The sequence below is a fragment of the Orycteropus afer genome, unplaced genomic scaffold, assembly GCF_000298275.1.
Source record: "Orycteropus afer afer isolate SDZICR_OR568_19922 unplaced genomic scaffold, OryAfe1.0 scaffold00085, whole genome shotgun sequence".
NCBI lineage: Eukaryota > Metazoa > Chordata > Mammalia > Tubulidentata > Orycteropodidae > Orycteropus > Orycteropus afer.
Genome location: NW_006921672.1, coordinates 5012592 through 5032790, shown reverse-complemented (window position 1 = coordinate 5032790; position 20199 = coordinate 5012592). Strand labels below are relative to the sequence as shown.

Genomic DNA, 20199 nt, shown 5'->3' with positions numbered 1-20199 from the left:
TGGCGCCCCCTGCAGGCGGCCATCCTCAGCAGGTCTTCAGCACCTGTTGTAGATGGAGGCGCACGTCCACAGCGGTCTCCCAGGGCACCACCCTGGCGCGGAAGGAGCTGGGCTCAGCCTTCTGCGCCTCTTGGATGAGGCGGTGCATGGGATAGCCGCGGCGTGGGAAGGCCACATCGCTGTCCGCCAGCAGCCCCATGGGGCAGAAGTCGTTGGCGCCATCACCCACGTAGAAAAGGCGCTCGAAGTGCACGCCGTCGTGGGCCCTCTCGCGCAGGTAGTCACTGAGCACCTTGTGCTTGCACATGTTGGCCGGGCAGCGCGCACAGCTGTGCGTGTGGAAGGGCCGCAGCACCAGCAGCCCGCGCGCGTCCGGGCCCGACGGGTTGCTGAGGATGCGACGGAACAGGCCATGGTGGCCGGCGGCGCGCAGCGCGCTCTCTATGCCGAAGGTGTTGGCATCCGAGATGAGAATAACCTCGAAGCAAGCGCCCTGCTTGGCCACAAACTGGAGCAAATCGCCCATGCCCGGTGACAGGGGGATGGCCTCGTAGACGGCACGCAGGTCCCGGGGCCGCACGCCCTGCTCGCCCAGGTACTTGAAGACGCGCTGCATGTACTCGTTGTAAAAGCCCTCATGGTAAGTGGCACGCAAGCTCTCTGGCAGCCGTTGGCCCGGCGCGGCGCGCACTATCGAGTCGTCGCTGTTCTCATCCACAATGGTCTCATCGAAGTCGAAGGTCAGGAGGAAGCGTGGCGCGCCCGGCGCAGCCATCCCGCCGTCCTGGGAGCAGGGAGGGGAGGAGCAGGAGGAGGAGGAAGGGACAAGCGAGAGTGGGCGCGGCGGCAGCCGGCCGGGAAGAGGCTGGTTAGCAGACCATGGCCAGAGGTGCTGGCATATCCAAGACCTGAGGAGGACCCAAGACCGGTTAAGCTGGGCTGAGTGCCCCACTCGGCCTTCCACCACTCCCACCCCCACCAGCCATCTCTGCCCACTCTCTTGGCACCTCTCAGTCAACTGCCTGAGGCAGAGCATCCTACGCCTGGACCCAGAAAGGCTTCTTAGAGAATGACCCATTTTGCTACTCTCATCTGGGGTCACTTAGTGTTAGCAAGGGAGGAGCTTATAAGGGAAGAGCTGCTTTCAGGGAATCACCCTTTGGGGAAGTTTCTGCACTAGCCCTATTGGAGATTCCCAGTGGCCCCACTGCAGGTGTGGATAAGGTGGGGGAGAGAACTCTTCACTCCTTCCTTCTTCAACAAACATAGTCAAGGGAAACCACCCATTTGCCCAGCTGGAGCAGCCTCCTCGTTCCTATTGGACCATGCAGAGTGGATGGCTGACAGAACTGTGGACAAGGAGGACCCAGCATCCAGGCGAGATGGCTTTGGCATCGTCCAAATGAGAGCTGAGTCCTGGGGCAGAAGGTGGGCACTAAGTGGCAGGCCTGGGAGGGTTAGGTGTCTGGGCCTCCCCACTGGCCAGAGAATGGAATTTGAGTCCTTGGCATAACCAGATTAAGTGGACTCACCACACAAGACCCAGGAAAGCTCTCTAGGAGCTGCCTCTAGGCAGATAGGGCTGGGTGGGGGCCCAGGGGAGGGACATGGCTTCCCTGGGGCTTTTCAGGGCCCTGTGCTGACAGCTCATTACTCATCACTTGCCAGTTCCCTGAGAGGGGCGTGTCAGCAGGTGGGGTTTCTGCCAGGGTCCGAAGCAAGCGGGCAGCAGAAGCAGTGGGGCTTAGGGAGGTGGGAGCCTCCCACACCAGGCCACGGCACACCTGGGAGACAAGGGAAGGGAGAGAGAGCAGCAGTGGCTGAAAAGGCAGGGTGTGAGGGAGCAGGGAGCGGGGGATGGGGAGAGGAGGGGAGGGGAGGTAGCTGTGAGGCAGGAGAGGGCAGGGGGTCATGCCAGGTGAGCATGGGGACAGAAAGATGGGATGAGGACTCCCAGGAAGTATACACCTTGACCAGAGTCATGCTGAAGAGGGACATGGGAGAGGGCTGGGGACGAAAGGGCAAGTGTGAGGCCATAAAGGCAAGCAAATGGTACATGCAGGAGTCCTCAGCAGCCTGTCTGCCACGTTTGCCTGCCAGCAGCTGTGTGCATCAGAAAGGCAGAGTATACACATAGCTTCAGAATAGCCACCACACTGCCTGTCTCCCTCCTGGGCTCCCACCCCGACTAATCAAGACAGAGCACTCCTCTTGAGTTTCTTCCTAGATAGAGCCCTCTTTAGTTTTCCTGTTCATGGCCTGACACACCTTGGGAAATAATCCAAGCTCCTAATTTCCAGAACTGGGATTTGAACCTGGCTGTCTCTCAGGTGACGTACTGCCTAAGGCATTTGAATGCTAACCAGAAGGCTGGTGGTTCAAACCCAGTCACTCCTCAGAAGGAAGACTGGGCAATCTACTTCTGTAGTGACACTGCCTCAGAAACCCAAGGAGGGGTCACTCTGAGTTGAAACCAACTTGATGGCATTGAATTTGGTTCCGTTATCTGCCTCCCAGGGCAGGTGGGTTTGAATCGCCAGCCTTCTGATTAGCAGTTAAGTGCCTTAGGCACTACGCTACCAGAGCTCCCACCATAAAGATTACAGCCTTGGAAATGCTATAGGGCTGTTCTAACCTGTCCTATTGGGTCACTATGAGTCAGAATTGACTTGATGGCAATGAGTTATCTGCCTCCCTTAAGACCCTTTGACCTCATCCCTGGGGTCACCTTCTGGTCTCACCAGTATCCAGCTGGGAGTCTCAGTGGCCAGGAGTCCTGGAGTTGAGAAGCATCAGGATCCCACCTGGGGTGGAAGCTTCTGGGGATTAGTGGGGCCCCAGTGGAGGCGGGGGGCAAGACTCAAAGGGGCTGAATAGGGCTCCCCCAACTGTGTGATATGAAAATGGGAGCTGCGTGAGGCCTCATCCTAAGAGACCCCTCGAGGAACCCACTTACCCTAGACAGGCATCGGAGGCCAGCAACTGGAAAACACCCACTCATGGTCAGTGCATCACCCTGGGCACCACTTGCAGGGACCGTGTTGGCTTCTACCTGTCGTCCAGAGCTCCTGACAACCACACAAGCTCCATTGGAGGGGACCAGCCAGATGGTTTTGCATCTACATGCCCACCTGGGCCTACTCTGCCCCCTCTACCCCACTGAGCCCCAGGAACTGCTACCAGGGCCTCAGTAAAAACAACTCTTCCAATAAGCACAGCACTTACAGAGTGCAAAGCAGCAACAAATGCCCTGTTCTGCTGGAGATGTTTGGAGGTTAACTGACTTGCCCAGTGGTCACCCACTGTAAGTAGCAGAGACAGATCTCAAACCAAGATCGAGTTCAAGACCAGTGCTTTTTCCTCTAGTGTGTTCACCACCCCCTACGTGTATGGTTCATTCCAGTTCACAAAGCACCTTCACCAGTATTATTCATTCTCTCACTGCTCCTCAGTCCCCTGAATTCAGCAGATGGGAAAGGCTTGGGGAGATGAGTAACTTGCCTGAGGCAGTGATGCTTAGATGAGGCAGAGCTGGCTTGTGAATGACTGGCCACAGCCTTGCCTTCCCTCTGGCCTCTAAAGGGAAGGGGCAGCTAGCCAGGGTTTACTGAACCACAGCTGGAGGCTTGGGTTCCACAGGGGATCTGGGACTGGCCTCCCAGCTACTTTCAAGGATCCAACAGTCAGGAGAGTTGGGGGATGGAGTTTGCCTTCTTGCAACCTTCACCAATGCAGCTACAAAGGACACCACCTATAACTCCCAGTGGCCTCCCTGCTTCCCCGATCCTCCACTTCCAGGTGGAATGAGAGCAGAGGCGGCAGCTGGGACAGAACGGGAAAGATCCTGCGAACTAGACCAGTCTGGGAAAGGAACAGAAGTCCGACTGGCTGCTGCCCTCTGGTGGTGACAAACGGGTGTCACAGCACACCTGACTTTTTCAAGGTGACTCTCCCAGACCACCTTTGTGCCCAGGGCAGCAGGGAGAAGCCATAAACTCCAGGACTGAGATTGGGACATCCAATCTCAAGACAAGGATGGGGGAGGGGCTGTACCACCACCATCTTGGGCTACCTCATCCCTCCCAACTCCCTGACCACACAGGTGTTGAAACCCCTTAGGTAAGGATGAGATGTGGGGCTCAGTGTTTCCCTGAAGAACTTTTGATCTAGAATTGGGAGAAGAGGCCTAAGCTGAATGGGGTAGGGGGCAAAGAGTGAGAGGGCGTTGGAAGAGACACAGTCAAGAAGATAGGAGAGAAGGGGAGGGAGGCACTAGAGACAAGGGCATGGCATGTGTTGGGGGAGTGGGAGGACTGTCTCCAGGCCTTATCTGGAGGGAGTCCAAACCTTCCAGAATCCTGGCTGATAATTCATGGTCGGCTGGTCGGCCAGACTAGAGAAAAGTGAGGATGCCATTGCCATTGTAAAAGCAAACATGGGCAGCACGTGTCTGGCACGTGGCGAGGAGATGGGCAGATAGAAACATGACACAAGTGGTCTCCAGCAGCCACCCACAAATCAACTTTCACGCCATAAAAGCAGGTCTCCTTACTTTGCTCTTGTTTCTTTTTGTCTTCCAAAGCAGAAAGCCAGGCATCCTGGGTTTCTCCCCCATCCCCCACCCCCAACTGAGTAGCCTGTGCTGTTGGCCCCCCAGGAGCCACAGGGATCAGGGCATGTCTTCAGAGACCCTTAAAAGTTCCCACACTTTACTCACCTCTGGCAGCTTTGTCCCCAGCGATCAAATCCTCTTGGTCACCAGAAAGAGTCCCTCAGAGAAAACGGCAGCAGGACCTGAGCGTTCCCTGCAGGCGAGAGCAAGGAGAGGAGAAAAGGGATTTGGGGAGGTCAAGAGTCCGTATCTTAGTCCCATGCAAAAGCAGACCCTGTCTCCCTGATCCTATAACCGGTCACAAATTCCTCCCTGTTTCCTCCTGCCTTTTATACAAAAGTTCTTAGATTAAATCTGTAGGAATGGGGTGGGAGGATCTCATGGGGATGGGGGAAGGAAACAGACCCTAAGATTGAAATCCCCCTTGTACTGGTGGGTGGAGCTCACAGGACAGTTTTCCACAGGAAGTGTGCAGGATGACCATGGGGAGAAAGGATCCCAGAGATACCACAGTTACAAGTCCTCTGCCCAAGACCAAGCCTCTTCTATCAAACACCAGAAATCAGACCCAACTACTGAGCTGGAATTCCTACCTTCCCTCAGGCAGCGCCTGCAACTTCACCAAGGTCTCTTTCTTGCTTACCATCCCCCAGCAACAGATAGAAAAAACTGATGCCCAGAGATCTGGTTACCATCGTGGGGGGTCACAAAGCATCAAAAGCAAGATTAGAACTCAGGGCTTTCAGGTGCCTGCTGGGAAAATCGCAGCCACAGCTTCCCCGCATTGCCCTAAAGCCCTTCTTGGGTGTTGAGCTGGCGGGGCTGATTAGCTGGTGGGGGTGATCTAGAGCCCTGGTGCCAGTGAGGAAGTTAGGACCAAAAGCCACCTCCGGGCTCGCCCTGCTGGGGCTACAAGCTGGGGTGTGGGGAGGCTCAATGGGCAAGGGCAGGGAGGTGGCAGCTGTGGGTAGGGTAGGGGCAGTTATTTTTAGAGGTGGCTGGAAAGCAGGCACTGTGGCACAGCCCCAGCTGGCGGATCCCTCGCTCCACTTCAGAGAAAGGGGGTGCGCAGCTCGGGGAAAGGAGGGGATTTGTGGGTGGCAGGGCGCAAGGGGGTTGCTATTCCTAATAGTCTGAAAGGAGATTTCGTTTTGCCAGAGTTGAGGACTGAGAGCTACCCGGGCACCATGTTCCCGGGGTAGAGAAAAGGGATTTCACTCGTCTGTTCCAAGGGCTCCCCCCACTGACACTCGCGTGAAGGAGCTCCCTCAAACTCCACACAGCCTCCACCGCACCTGGGACCCTCTCCCTACCTCCCGGAGCCCGGGACTCACGTGGGAAGCGGCGACGGCAGCGGTCTGTCCTGGCTGAGTTTGAAGCGTAAAGGGAGGGGGACTCAGATGAGGTATTTGGACTCAGGATAGAGCAAGAGGTGCTTACGGGAATTGGAGGGGACGCGGTGTCTTATCCACCTCCGGGTTTTAGGGCTCCGGCTCACGAGTCCCTCCAATCCCGAGGGACCGTGGATGATGTGCGCCTGGGCCGTCCCCTCCACCTGCCCCCATCCCCCCGGGCGGCCGCAGCGTCCCCTTTAAATGCCCGGGAGCCGGAGCCCGAGCCGCGGCCGGCTCTGCGGCTGCTGCGGCACCCGGGCGCACCGCAGTCCCCGCACGTCACAAGCAATTGCCCAATCACAGTGACGCCGGCGCACATCAAAGGGGCGGGCCGCCTGGGGCCACGCCTCCCGGCTGTTCGGGAGGCTCCCGGAGCGTGAGCGAAAGTGGGATTGGGCGCCCCGGGCACCGGTCGGAAGGTGGAGATGCCGTACAGCGGGATGGGGGACACCCCATTCGGATAGCAGTGGACATATATAGAAACCCCCTCTCACACAACTAAAAGTGTCAGGGCTGTGGTCCCTGAGAATTGCAGAAATGCATCTTCAACCCCAGCCTCACCTTGTTCTTCGCCTCTAAACTGGCTGGTACGACCCAGCCGTTCCTCTCCCACGTGTGTGTAGCTTGGTGCCCCATGCACGGAGGAGTCATAGCCCCTCGGCCGACCCTCGGAACCCTTTCACCAGGAGAGCCCCCTTTCCCCCAGAAAAGCCCGAATAAAGGCTTTCTCGCTCCCCCATAGCCAAACTCCGAGTTAGAGGACGAAAGACTTTGCGCCTTTGCAGATGGTGCTGTAAGTGAAAACTCCGCTTTCTTCTCTGCTTAAGAGTTCGTTCCTAGACCACCGCCCCTTCTTACCCTCCCAGCCTGTGCGTGGGGGAAAAAGATTTGCTTTAGGGAGGAATGCGGCAAAAATTATATTTATGGGAACACACTATGACTTAGGGGCTGTACTATAGTTGAGCGTTCACAGCACTCCGGAGAAATTATTAGCCCAAATATTCAAACCCAGGCACACTTGATTCCATCTTGTCACAGTATGTGTGGGGAGAAGGTAGGTACTCCAGCCTGGGTCTCCCTTCAGTCCTTCCTAAATCCTGGTCTCCCTCCTCCCAGCAGAGGGCCACCAAGGGCCCTGCGGGAGGATCTGGAAGCTGGCAAGAGGAGTAAGGATGAGGATGCCATTGCAGAGAGGGGACAGGGGCTGGAAGTCAACAAGGAATGGCCTGACCTCTGTGCCAGGGGCTGGGCGTACATTGATAAACATGTGCCACGTTCCCACATCTGCAGAGGGAATAGCTGCTGTTAGTTGCCATGGAGTGTGTGTGTGCAGAAAACTGCTCCAGGGTTTAAGGCTGTGGCCTTTCAGAAGCAGGTCACCAGGCCTGTCTCTGGGTGGGTTCAAACTGTCAGCATTTTGGCTGGTAGTCAAGCTCATAACTGTGCCAACCAGGGGCTTCTCACAAAGGGGAATGGGTACTTAAATACTGTAAACCTGAACATGGTTGCACAACATGAATAAAATTAATGTAACTAAATTGTTAAGGATGTTGAAACGGCACATGTTGTGTGGCATATTTACCATAATTAAGACTCAGCGATCAGTTTGCCCAGAATCACACATTGCAGGAGATACTTGATTCAAATCCTGGTCCTTTGAAGGAGTTAGCAGCAGTTTCCAGATACACTAATGAAGTTGAGGGAGGGATGGGGAGATTCTGCCTCCCACCGGTCAGAATGCCAAGGCTCCCAGGTGCCACAACACTTTTTGTGCAAAAGGTGCAAAAACCCTTTTGTGAAATAAGTATAGAAGTTTGTAGTTCTCCCCATGGTGAAATTTTTGGGACATGATCACTTCTCTCTTTAAACGCTCTTGAAACTTTCCCCTCAAGGTACTGATGAGTAAGCAAGATGTTTGAGCAGCCAAGTGCCCCAGAGGTGTACCACCTGCATAAAGATGGGGACAGAGATGGAATGGGAAACCCACTCTCCCAGCCAGTGGGGGTTTGCTCAGCACAAGGGCTGAAGAACATCCTTTCATGTGTGAATTTCATCATGGGACACAGGTCCATGAACCTGGCAGAGAGCTTGTGAGGACAGGAGTCATCTGAGGTGACAGCTCACTGGAGTCCCTGGTGAACTCTGACTCAGGCAGCCAGGGACAGAGCTTGCCAGCTGCTCTTCACAAAGAGGGTGTGTCACTTGCCCAAGGTTTCACAATAGTGGAGCCAAGGATGCCAAGAGATCTAAGAACATAACTTCTGGCTCTTTCAAATCAGCCTGGCGGTGGGAGGAGTAAGGGTCAATGGAGGGGCAGGTTGGCAGGAGTTTTGTCCACACGCTCCACCTAAGGAAGGATGAACCCATGCAGGGCACCTACTGGGTGCCAGGCACTTGAGCCTCACAAGGACCCTGCAGGTGAGTCATTATTCCCAGTTTTACGAATGACAAAGTAGAAGCTCAGGGAGATGAAGACGGCACCATGGTGAAGGATACTGTGTCACAAATGCAGGTCTCCACTGCTCTTTAACCTGAGAAGGCAAAGACAGAGTCCTTGGTGACCTGGAGACTGATGAGGGTAGGCTTGAATGAAAGAGTCCACCAAGAGTGTTCCTGTTGTAGATGACATTGTGTCCCCCCAAAATATGTATTGGATTCCTAACTACCTGTGGATAAGAAGGTCTGGTAGCATAGTGGTTAAGACATTTGGCTGCTAACCAGAAGGTTGGTATTAAAACCCACTAGCTGCTCCACGGGAGGAAGATGAGGCAATCTACTTCCATGCAAAAAGGACATGGAGGCGACATCTTCTGACCTCTAACTTCACAGAAGGAAGACAGAATCACCATCAACAAGCCAAGGCTTAGGCCTATGAGGCCAGACATGCCACCATCCTCCAGCCTTTTACCAATTCTGACACCAACTATCCCTTCTATGGCACTCACTATTTCTCTGCTAGGTTCAATAATTCATTTCAATGGCCACATAGAACTCACAGACAATATGATTATGGGGTTTATTAAGGAAATACAACAAATGTAGTGCACTGCCACCAAGCCGTCTCCGATTCATAGTGACCCTTCCTTGGGTTTCCGAGGTGGTATCACTACAGAAGTAGATTGCCCAACCTTCCTTCTGAGGAGTGGCTGGTGGGTTTGAACCTCCAGCCTTCTGGTTAGCAGTCAAATGCCTTAGGCACTACACCACCAGAGCTCCTTAAGGAAATAACAGGCTACAATTCAGGTTCAGGAATGTGCTCTGGGTACAATTCTCCAATCAGGAGAGTCTCCCCCCTACTGTGCCCTCAGACATGCCTCTCTGGCCCTTGGCCATTTGGCCTGGCCTCTGGGCAGGTGTTACAAAGCTCTTTTAGCTCTGCCAATAGGTAAACCTAGGTGCACCCCACTCCATCAGCAAGCCTCCTCCCCAAGGCACTCACCTTTCTTGCTCTGTGGGCCAGGTAAGCCCGCCATTGTGTCTCATGCCTCTTGGTTCCATTGCCACTGTCCCTTTGCTGAGTTATCTCTCTCCACCAGGGCATCTCTCTCTGCCATGTGTCTCTGCCAAGGAGGTCCAGTGCAGGGATCTTGGGTCCAAGGACAGCTGTACTTCACCTCCAGCTCTTTTGATGGCAATGAGGTGCCCTCTCTGCCTCTAGGAGCCTAGGCTCATTTTAAGCCTGGCAGAGTAACAAAACTAACCAATGCCAACATCACAGTTCTACACACCTTATTTGCATGGTCCCACCCAGTAATCCAGTGGGAGTTACAAAAACTATAGCTAAAAAATCCATGCCAAGTAATTCACTGCATCACATTCCATAAAGATTTACAGCCTTGGAAACCCAGTGACTTGATGGCAATGGTTTTTTGTTTGTTTGTTTGTTTATGCCTGTGGATACAATCCCATTTGGTAACAGGGTTATAGTTGCTATGTTAATGAGGCCATATCAGAGTAGGGAGTATCTTAAGCCTAATGACCTTTGAGAACAGATTAAAGTCTCCATTATAAGACCATCTTCAGGAGCCTAAAAGGTCCACAATTATTCTGAAGCAAAGATGAGAAGATAAGGGGGACAGGGAAACTAGAGCACTGGAAATGGAACAACCAAAATGTAATTAATGAAACTGTTGGTACATTGTGAAAACTGTAACTAGTGGCACTGAACCACTGGTGTAGAAATTGTCAAATGGGAAGGTAATCTGGTGTGTAAACTTGCACTGAAATTACAATAAAATATTATTTTAAAAATTAAAAAAAAATGAACAGAACAGATTAGACACAGAGAGAAGTGAGCACAAATTGGGGACAGATAGATGCCACTTGGAGATCTCCGAGGAGCTGTGGAACATCGGGGTTACAGGAGCTAAGGCGAGCACCTGCCCCAGAGCTGACAGAGCAAGCTTTCCATCTCCTGGAGTCGGTGCCCTGAATTCCTTCCAGCCTCCTGTCTTGTGAGAAAATGAACTTCTGTTCTTTAAAACCCCCACTTGTGGTGTCTCTGTTACAGCAGTTCAGGTTGTTCTGTGAGTTCTGTGACAGGGTGCTCCAGGTCTAAGACACCTTACTGGGGCTTAGGAAGCAGTGCTAAATAAACTCCCTTCCAGGCCTCACAGTCTCCGTCCCAGAGAACAGCTAACACTGGTGACGTACTCACTATGCGTCAAGCATTGTTTGAAAGGGCTCATTTCTCTATTCTCACATCAACCCTATGAACTATTGTTAGTGGCTGCCATCAAGTTAGTCCCTGAGTCACGGGGATCTCACATACAACAGCAGCAGACCACTGTTATCCACGGGTTTTCACTGGCTGGTTTTCAGTAGATCACCGGCTCTTTCTTTTTAGCACATCTTAGTCTGGAAGCTCCACTGAAACCTGTTCAGCATCACAGTGGCAGACAGACGGTGGCTGCCCGTGGGGCACACTGGCTGGTACTTGAACCCAGGTCTCCTGATGCAAGGCAAGAACTCCACCACTGAACCCTCACTGACCCCTACGAGCTATTAGTTCCCCCATTTTCCAGATTGGAAAAATAAAGCACGCAGTGGTTATATCATTTGCCCAAGGCCACAGAAGTAAGACAGTAGGGTTGCAGAGCTGAATTCTTTTGTTGTTGTTGTTGTTCTTGTGTGTGTGTGTGTGTGTGTGTGTGATTTGGGTGAAAGTTTACACAGCAAATTCATTTTCATTTTCCATATAGCATTTAGCAGTTCATACATATTTTGTTTCATAACATAGACTGCAATTCCCCGCAAGGTAGCAGCTCTCTTCCCACTTCTTCCTTGTAGTTACCTCTTCCTTGTGTCCTTCCCTCTCATGCACTCCTGCCACCACCACCCCCAGCTATATCCCTTCTGTTTTCCATTGATTGATCACTCTAAGGATTGTATCTACCTGACGTAAATGTTCAGGCCATATGCCTGTCTATTGTTTGACTGGAAGCCACAAGGAGTGAGTTCAGTTCCAGACCTGAAGAGTAACTAGGGCCATTGTTGTATCTAGATGGCCAATCGCAAGCTTTTCAAACCCCAGTCACTACTCACTAAAATAGGATATAGAACAATGTTTTTTTGTAGTATGTTATGCCAGTTGAGCTTTATGTCCCCTGAGATCATCGTCCCAAGCCCACAGGTCCAACTACTCACCGAGCTAAGTTTTTAACCAGAACATCACATGGCCCTGCCCTAAAGGAGGTAAACATGTTCCACCTCCAGTACAAGGAAAAGATGCCAAATGCTACAGGAGAAAAATAACTTATAGTGATGCCCTGACAGGAGGTGAGTTGAGGTGGGGAAGCACATGTTCCTAAATCAAGGTCTTTGTTATTGACCACACTTTTTGACCTATGAAAAAGTCTATTAACTTCAAAGACTGAGAGTTCCATCTGCTTAGGCTTAGCAGGAGGATCAGTGACTTGGAATCTGAATACCTGGATTTAAACTTGTGTGACTTTGGGCAAGTTGCTTCCCTTCTTACCTCATTTTCCCACTCTGTAAAACAGAGATTGTCAAGATACCACCAGCTCTGAGGCTCCCCTGCTATTTAACGGAGATCAGAGAAAGGGTCTTGGTAGCTCTTCCTCCAAAGGCATAGAAGAACCCAAGAGTCATCATTTCCAAGCCAGATGTAACCCCAGGGTGGAGGTACAAGGGGCAGGGCAAGGACAAGTGTTGGACCCTGGGCCTCTACAGGAGAAGCTGGCTCAGACCATCTCTGCTCCCCTCTCTGCACAGGCAGCAGCCTGCCCAGCCACCAGGGTCCAGAGCCCCAGGAAAGCATGGGGATAGGCATTTTTTAAATATTCTGGCCTAAGTCCCTGTGCTCACCCAAACGCGCAGAAACCTGTCTGTTCCCATTGGGCATGTGGGGCATTTCCCAAAATTATATCTGGGCTGGGAATTGGCCCTTTAGGCTCTAGCTTTGGCTCTAATCAGCTTGCTAACCCTTTCTGAGTTTTGAGCTGCCTTTTTTATGGATCAGAATAAGCTGACCCCACCTCCACCTCTACCCTGACCTAGTCCAGGAAGAATCTAGTGACAACATAGATCAAGGCTCAGATCTTCAGAGCTGGGTCCCTTCAGTAGCTGTAGACAGTTCATATTCTCCTGATTTCCAAGCCATCACTACAGTGTAGTATTCATTCATTTGTTTGAGCATTCATTCATTCATTCATTCAACAAATATTAAGTGTATTAGGCACTGAGAGATAGGATAGGATATTATTGACCACACTTTTTGGCCTATGAAAAAGTCTATTAACTTCAAAGACTGAGAGTTCCATCTGCTTAGGCTTAGCAGGAGGATCAGTGACTTGGCCAGAGCCGCCCGCAAGGAGCTTAAAGTCTGGAGAGAAGCCCCAGGCAAGCACACAGGCTTTTCCAAAAGAGTGTCAGGAAAAACAGCTGGCAAATCTCTTTCACTCGCCCACCTGGGGAATTGGGTCTCACCCTGCAGCGGGTAAGGAATGCTGGGACCTGAAGTGCCTGTAGGAGAGGGATTGGGTCCCCAGAGATACCCAATCCTGACCACCTTCCTTTGATGCTCCACCCCATCCCGAGTTTTTGGCTGCTACTGTCTGTTGCTTCCCTTCTCCTCTCTCTTCCCCCCTGCAATACAGAGACACCCCAGAACAACCTCTCCCCACTCCTATCTTCATCTCTCCCAGCACCTTCTCCCTAAAGCAGACTCATCCTAACAGAGCTTCCCATCGTCCTTCCTCATCGAACGGCATCAATGATGAATCATGTTGTGGAAAGAGCAGCATGGAGTGTGGAGTCAAAGAATTCAGGCTCAAGGACAAGACATGTGTCTTGTGTAGCCTTAGTCAAGTCACTCAACCTCTGCCTTTCTAAGCCTCAGTCTCTCAGCTGCAAAGGACAATACTGCTAACCTGTCCACCTTGAAGCCAGATTGTGAGACTAGGTATGAAATGAATGAGGAAGCACCTGGTAGGTTTTAGCAGAGGTCTCACATGCTCACGGGGATGGTGGTGTTAATGAAGGGGGTTCAGGCACAGATATTGCTCATACCCTCTCCACTGTGTAATAGGGGAAAGGAGGCCCCAGATGCAAACAGGTTCAATAAAGAAAATTTTATTAAGCCTTGGACAGACCAATACAATCATCCTGGACAAGGGACACTATCAGCGTGAGAAAGCTGAATGGAGTCTGCTGAGTCATGGCCATGTGGCTAATTATGTATGATTTAAAAAAAAAGGGGGAATCATCGCAAAATTATGATTGGTGGTAGATAGATTCCTCCCTGGTGCAGGCGGGACTACAGAAATAAGGAAAAGACCATGATTGGCCTTTGAAGATAGGAAAAGTTTACAAGATTGGTTCTGGGCCTTGACTACCTCACTAGATGGTGGTCCTAATAGGCTGTGACCCAGGACCATGCAGCCGGACTGAGTCTTAGTCACAGGGTGGCTACCAAACAATACCAAGATCCAAACCTTAATTTAAATTAGAAAAGGACACACTCAGACAAGTCCCCTAGTTCTTTGTGAGAGTACAATCTACTTTCAACCATACTCCTCCTGAAGGCAAACTCTCCTCCCTAGGTGTGTCCTAGAGCCTGTCTATGCCTCACCACAATGCTGGTTTAATGGTCAAAAAGAACCCAAATGGCATCAGAAACATGTCATGCCTCAAAATGGAGTTAGGGCTCCCACTGCAGACCACATGCACATACGCACGCATGCACACACTGCCACCGAGTCATACCTGACTCATAGCGACCCCCTCCTTGGGTTTCCAAGGCAGTATCAATACAGAAGTAGATTGCCCAACCTGCCTTCCGAGGAGTGGCTGGTGGGTTTGAACCGCCAGCCTTCTGGTTAGCAGTTCTTCCGCAAACCAAGTGCTTTAGAATTTAAGCTCTAATACAACTAACATCTTTTTTAAGGCCCTTTGGGAGTCTGTACAGGCAAGTACAGGTTCATGTTCAAGGGTTTGACACCTCTGGGCTGACAGACAGGGAGGGGCTGGAGAAGTGGAGGGGAAAATTGTTGTTGTTATGTGCCCTCGAGTTTCTGAGGCGGTATCACTACGGAAGTAGATTGCCTAACCTTCCTTCCCAGGAGTGGCTGGTGGGTTCACACTGCCAGCCTTCTGGGTTAGTAGTCAGGTGCCTTAGACACTATGCCACCAGAGCCTCCTCAGAAACAAGTTTTCTAGAGACTCTCAGGAGGACCTTTCCAGTGAAAGATGACTTCAGAAACCTAGAAAGAGGGCCTCTCTTTCTAAAATAGAAATGGACATATCTGCTAAAAGCCACCAACAACTTCCTGTTGTTCTTAGGATAAAGTGCAAACACCATCCCACTCTTTATACAGTGGCAGTTACCCTAGCCCCTGCTAGCGTCTTTGAGTCTTACCTGGTGTTTCTTTCTATTCCTTAGACACAAACACACCAAGCCCTTTCTTTCCTCAGGGCCTTTGCACATCCTACTCTCTCAGCTTCCCATGGGATTCTTCCCACTCTAAGATGCCATTGGTTCCTTTGCATCCTCTAGGTCTTAACTAAGAAATGCCATGACCGCCTTAGCAGTTCCCACCTCTGATCCCTCATTGCCTGCCTTCTTTACCTTCAAAGTCTTTGTAACAATGTGTTTATTCTCTGCCTTCTCTGCTAGAATGTTGTTGTTGTTGTTGTTGTTATGTGCCGTCAAGTCGGACCCAACTCATAGCGACCCCTCCTTGGGTTTCTGGGGCAGTATCACTATGGAAGTAGATTGTCTCATCTTCTTTCCGAGGAGTGGCTGGTGGGTTTGAACCGCCAGCCTTCTGTTTAGCAGTCAAGTGCCTTAGGCACTATGCTACCAGAGCGCCTCTGCTAGAATGTAGGTTCCATAAAAAAACAAAACCAAACCCACTGCCATCCAGTCGATTCTGACTCACAGCGATCCCCACTGGGTTTCCGAGGTGGTAAATCTTTTTTTTTTTTTTTTAATTTTTATTGTAATTTGGGTGAATGCTCACCCAAAATTAGAGCAAGTTCACTTTCCATACAGCAGCTCCACATACTTTGTCTCACGACATTGCCTACAATTTACCACAGTGCAACAGCTCCCCTCCGAAATCCTCCCCATAGTTACCTCTTCCCTGTGTCCTTTCTTCTCCCCTGCCCCCTGAGCTGTCTCCCTGTCTCACAGCCCTTCTATTCTCCCATGATTCATCTCTCCAAGGAGTGTATCTACCTAATGTAAATGTTCAGCTCATATGCCTGTCTTTTGTTTGGCTGGAAGCCACAGGAGTGGGTTCAATTCCAGACTTGAAGCCAAGGCGGTAAATCTTTACAGAAGTAGATTGACTGGTCTTCCTCCCGTGGAGTGGCTGGTGGGTTTGAACCACCAACCTTCTGGTTAGCAGTCAAATGCCTTAAGGAATGAGTAAGGCCATTATATCTGCAATGCCTAAATGTCTGCTGAGCGACTGAACAAACAGACCCCCCATTAGAGGCAGACACTCAGAACATGTGAAGTGGGAAAGCAATCTACCAGGGTTCCCTGTCAATCAGGAACTTACGATCTGGCTCAAATCTGGCTTACCGGGGTATTTCTTCTCATTTGGCTTCTAAGGCACCCTTTCTCTTTCTTTTCTTTTTTTTTAAATTTATTGTGATTTGGGTGAAAGTTCACAGGGCACATTCATTTTCCACACAGCACTTCATGCACATTTTGTTTCATGACATTGCAATTCCTACAATGTAACAACTCTCTTCCCACTTCCTCCCAGTAATTAGCTCTTCCCTGTGTCCTTCTTTCCTGTGCATTCCTGCCCCAGAGCTATCTCTCTGTGCAAATACTGCCCTTCTGATCTCCCATGATTGATCATTCTAAGGAGTGTATTTACCTGATGTAAATATTCACCCTTGCATTGGAGTTTAAATTCTAAAGCACTTGGGGTTGTGAAAGGCTGTGGTCTGCAATAGGAGCCCTAACTCCATTTTGAGTCATGACATAAGTTTCAGATGCCATTTGGTTTCTTTGTGACATTAAACCAGAATTGTGGGTAGGAATAGACAAGTTCCAGGACAAACCTAAGGAGGGCAGTTTGCCTTCAGGAAGAGTGTGGTTGAAAGAAGATTACTCTCACAAAGAACTAGGGAACTTGCCTGAGTGTGTCCTTTTCTAATTTAAATTAAGGCTGGGGTCCCGGTATTGTTTGATAGCTACCTTGTGGCTAAGACTCAGACTGCATGGTCCTGGGTCACAGCCTGTCAGGACCACCACCTAACCAGGTAGTCAAGGCTCAGGAACAATCCTGTAACCAATTCCTATCTTCAAGTGCCCATCATGGGCTTCTCCATGTTTCTGTAGTCCTGCCTGCAACAGTGAGGAATCTATCACCAATCATGATTTTGTGATCATTTAAAATCATACACAACTGGGCCAATAAGCATCATGATAAATGAAGAAAAGATTGAAATTGTCAAAGATTTCATATTACTTGGTTCCACAATCAACACCAATGGAAGCAGCAGTCAAGAAATCAGAAATGTATTGCATTAGGCAAATCTGCTGCAAAAGACCTCTTTATGGGAGAACAGATGGTCTGTGTATGCACAGGGAAACAGCTCAGGGGGCAGGAGTGCCTGGGAGGGAAGGATGTCAAGGAAGAGGTAACTATGGAAAGGAAGTGGGAGGGGAGCTGTTGCATTGTGGGATATTGCAGTCAATATCATGGGACAAAGTGAATGTGAGCTGCTATATGGAAAATTAATTTACTCTGTAAACTTTGACCCAAATCACAATACTAATTGAAAAAAAAAAAAGACCTCTTTGAAGTGCTGAAGGGCAAAGATGTCTCTTTGAAGACTAAGGTGCTCCTAACCCAAGCCATGGTGTTTTCTATCGCTTCATATGCATGTGAGAGCTGAACAATGAATAAGGAAGACTGAAGAAGAGTTGATGCTTTTTAGTCGTGGTGTTAGAGAAGAGTACTGAAAGTACCGTAGGCTGCCAGAAGAACTAACAGATCTGTCCTGGAAGAAGTGTAGCTGCAATGCTCCTTGGAAGCAAGAATGGCCAGACTTCAGCTTATCTACTTTGGTCATGTTGTCAGAAGGGGCCATTCCCTAGAGAAGGGTATCATGCTTGGTAAAGTGGAGGGTCAGCAAAAAAAAGGGGAAGACTCTCAATGAGATAGATTGACACAGTGGCTGCAACAATGGGCTCAGGTGTAGCAAGTATTGTGAGGCTGGCACAGGACCAGGCAGTGTTTGTTCTGTTGTGCATAGGATCGCCATGAGTGGGAGCCGACTGAACAGCACCTACCAACAACAACAAAATCATACATAATTAGCTAAAGGCCATGACTCAGAGGACTCTATTCAGCTTTCTCATGCTGATGATTTTCCTCATCCAGGATGATTGTCTTTGTTCTGTCCAAGGTTAATAAAAGTGTGTCTATTGAACCTGTTTGAATCTGGGATCTCTTTTCCCCTAATACACCCTATATGCCTGTGTATTGTTTGGCTGGAAGCACAGGAGTGAGTTCAATGCCAGACCTGAAGGGTAACTAGGGGCCGCAGTCTCAGAGATCTCACCAGGCTCTATCAGACCAGTACACCTGGTCTCTCTCTCTCTTTTTTATTTATTTATTTTTTTTATGATTTTGAGTTTTTTTCCACATTGTTCTCTCACTCTAGCCAGGATCTCCTGTACTGATCCCTTTCTGAGTGGTTGAGAGTGACAGCTGGGCACCATTTAATCCTTCTGTTCTCATGGTCATATAGGCTGAGGTTTGCATGATCCACTAGCTCATTGTTGTTTCCATGCATCTTTGGTTTTCTTCATTCTTCTTTGCTCTGGACAAGAAGAGACCCATCATTGCATCTAGATGGCCACTTGCAAGCTTTGAAGACCCCAGTCACTACTTACCAAGGTAGGATACAGTATGTGTAGTATGCTATGCCAATGGAACTTGACATCCCCTGCAACCATGGTCCCAAGCCCACAGGTCCAACAACTCAAACACTCTTTTTCTGTATAACAAATACATTTTTTTTCCTGTGTATTCAAATACTTGAAATGTGCCGCTCTAGTGCCTTCCATTTTGCAAATGCCACATTAAACAGGACAAAACAATCCCATCTCTGCCTGCCTGCTAAGAACTTAACTGCCATTACCTCTCTAACCACATCGCATGTTCTTCTCCTCCTCACTCTGTGTGCTCTAGCCACACAGGCATTCTCTCAGATGTTCAAATGTAGTATCACAGGCCCTTTGCACGTGCTGTAGCCTCTGCCCTGACTGCTTTCCACATCATCTACAGCCCCCTCACCAAGTTCAAGACTCATCTTACATGTCACTTTCATGGGGAAGCTTGTCCTGCCACCCCTCCCCAAGACTGGGACCTCCAAATATATATCCCCCAGCACCCTATACTACTTTATCTGGGTAATTGCTTAATATCTACTGCCCCCACCAGCTCCACGAGGACAGGGATCACAGTGGTTTTGTTCCCAAGGTATCCTGGTGCCTATAGTAGCAGCTCAATAAATATTTGTTGCCTGAATGACTGCATGATTATCACGATTATCAATCTAGCCAATTTGTGTAGGGTGTGGTCTCAGGCCTGAGGAGGCCAAAGGAAGCTGTCACCACCTCAGTGATGCTGTAATCTGGTTATCTGACTATAGATAATGCCAACAAAGGGCAGGGCTGGTAGCTCACATTTCCTGAGCCATCAGCTGAGAAAACTGACCCACTTAAGAATCTTCCCATTCCCAAAGCAGGTCTGTAGTGACAAGTCACTGGAGGCCAGGAGGATAGGTTGATTTGAACATTTAATTCCTTTTGCCTAACCCATAACAACAACAACAACAAACCCACTGCCATGGAGTCCATTCCAATTCATAATGACCATATAGGACAGAGTAAACTGCCCCATAGGTTTTCCAAGGCTGTAAATCTTAATATAAGCAGACTACCACATCTTTCTCCCCCAAGTGGCTGGTGGGTTCAAACTGCTGACCCTTCAGTTAGTAGCTAAGCACTTAACCACTGCAGCCGGCAGGGCTCCTTACCCCAGATCCATCAACCAAAATAAGAAAAAAATTAAAATTAAAATGAGTCTAACCAAGTTAAGAGTCCCTTGTGTTTTTAGTAGACTACGCAGATTATACAAGAGTCCCTGGGTGGTACAAATGGTTAAGCAGTCGACTACTAACCAAGAGCTTGGTGGTTCAAACTCCCACAGAAGCACATTGGAAGAAAGGCCTGGTGAGTGGCTTCTGAAGGGTCCCAGCTCTGCTCTGCACAGGAGGGATCAATGAGTTAGAATCAAATCTGGAGCAACTGGTTTGGTACTTTGTCGCTTGTTTGGTAACTTTTATAACATGCTCCCTGTAATTAACATTATTTCCCTGAGAAAGGTTATATGACAAACCCAAGGTCATACAGTTGGTAAATGAGGAAGGGAAAACTTGAATGCAGGTCTTTTGAAGCCAGCCAGCTTTCCAGAGGAAATTATTCAAGGAGAAAGGATATGCTGACCAACAAAGATTCCAGGATTCTGGACCTTTTGGTAGTTGTTTGATTCCTTTTTCATTCACTCATTCATTCATGCACTTCATTCATTCAGGAAGCATAATGCCTGGCCATTGCCTTCAAGGAGGCCACAGTCCCGTGCAGGTGTTTTTAATCTGGGTTTAGTGAAGGGCTTCAGTTTTTCATATATACTTTTT

The 20199-nt window shown here is 49.8% G+C and overlaps 1 protein-coding gene across 1 annotated transcript; it reads right to left on the bottom strand.

The window, feature by feature from the left end:
* Positions 1–25: 25 nt before the first annotated feature.
* On the bottom strand, positions 26–3001 carry PHOSPHO1 (phosphoethanolamine/phosphocholine phosphatase 1). The gene is made up of 2 exons (XM_007941943.1): positions 2957–3001; positions 26–784 (listed from the first exon to the last, which is right to left on the bottom strand). The coding sequence occupies exons 1-2, from the start codon at positions 2999–3001 to the stop codon at positions 26–28; spliced, it is 804 nt and encodes a 267-aa protein (XP_007940134.1).
* Positions 3002–20199: the final 17198 nt, after the last annotated feature.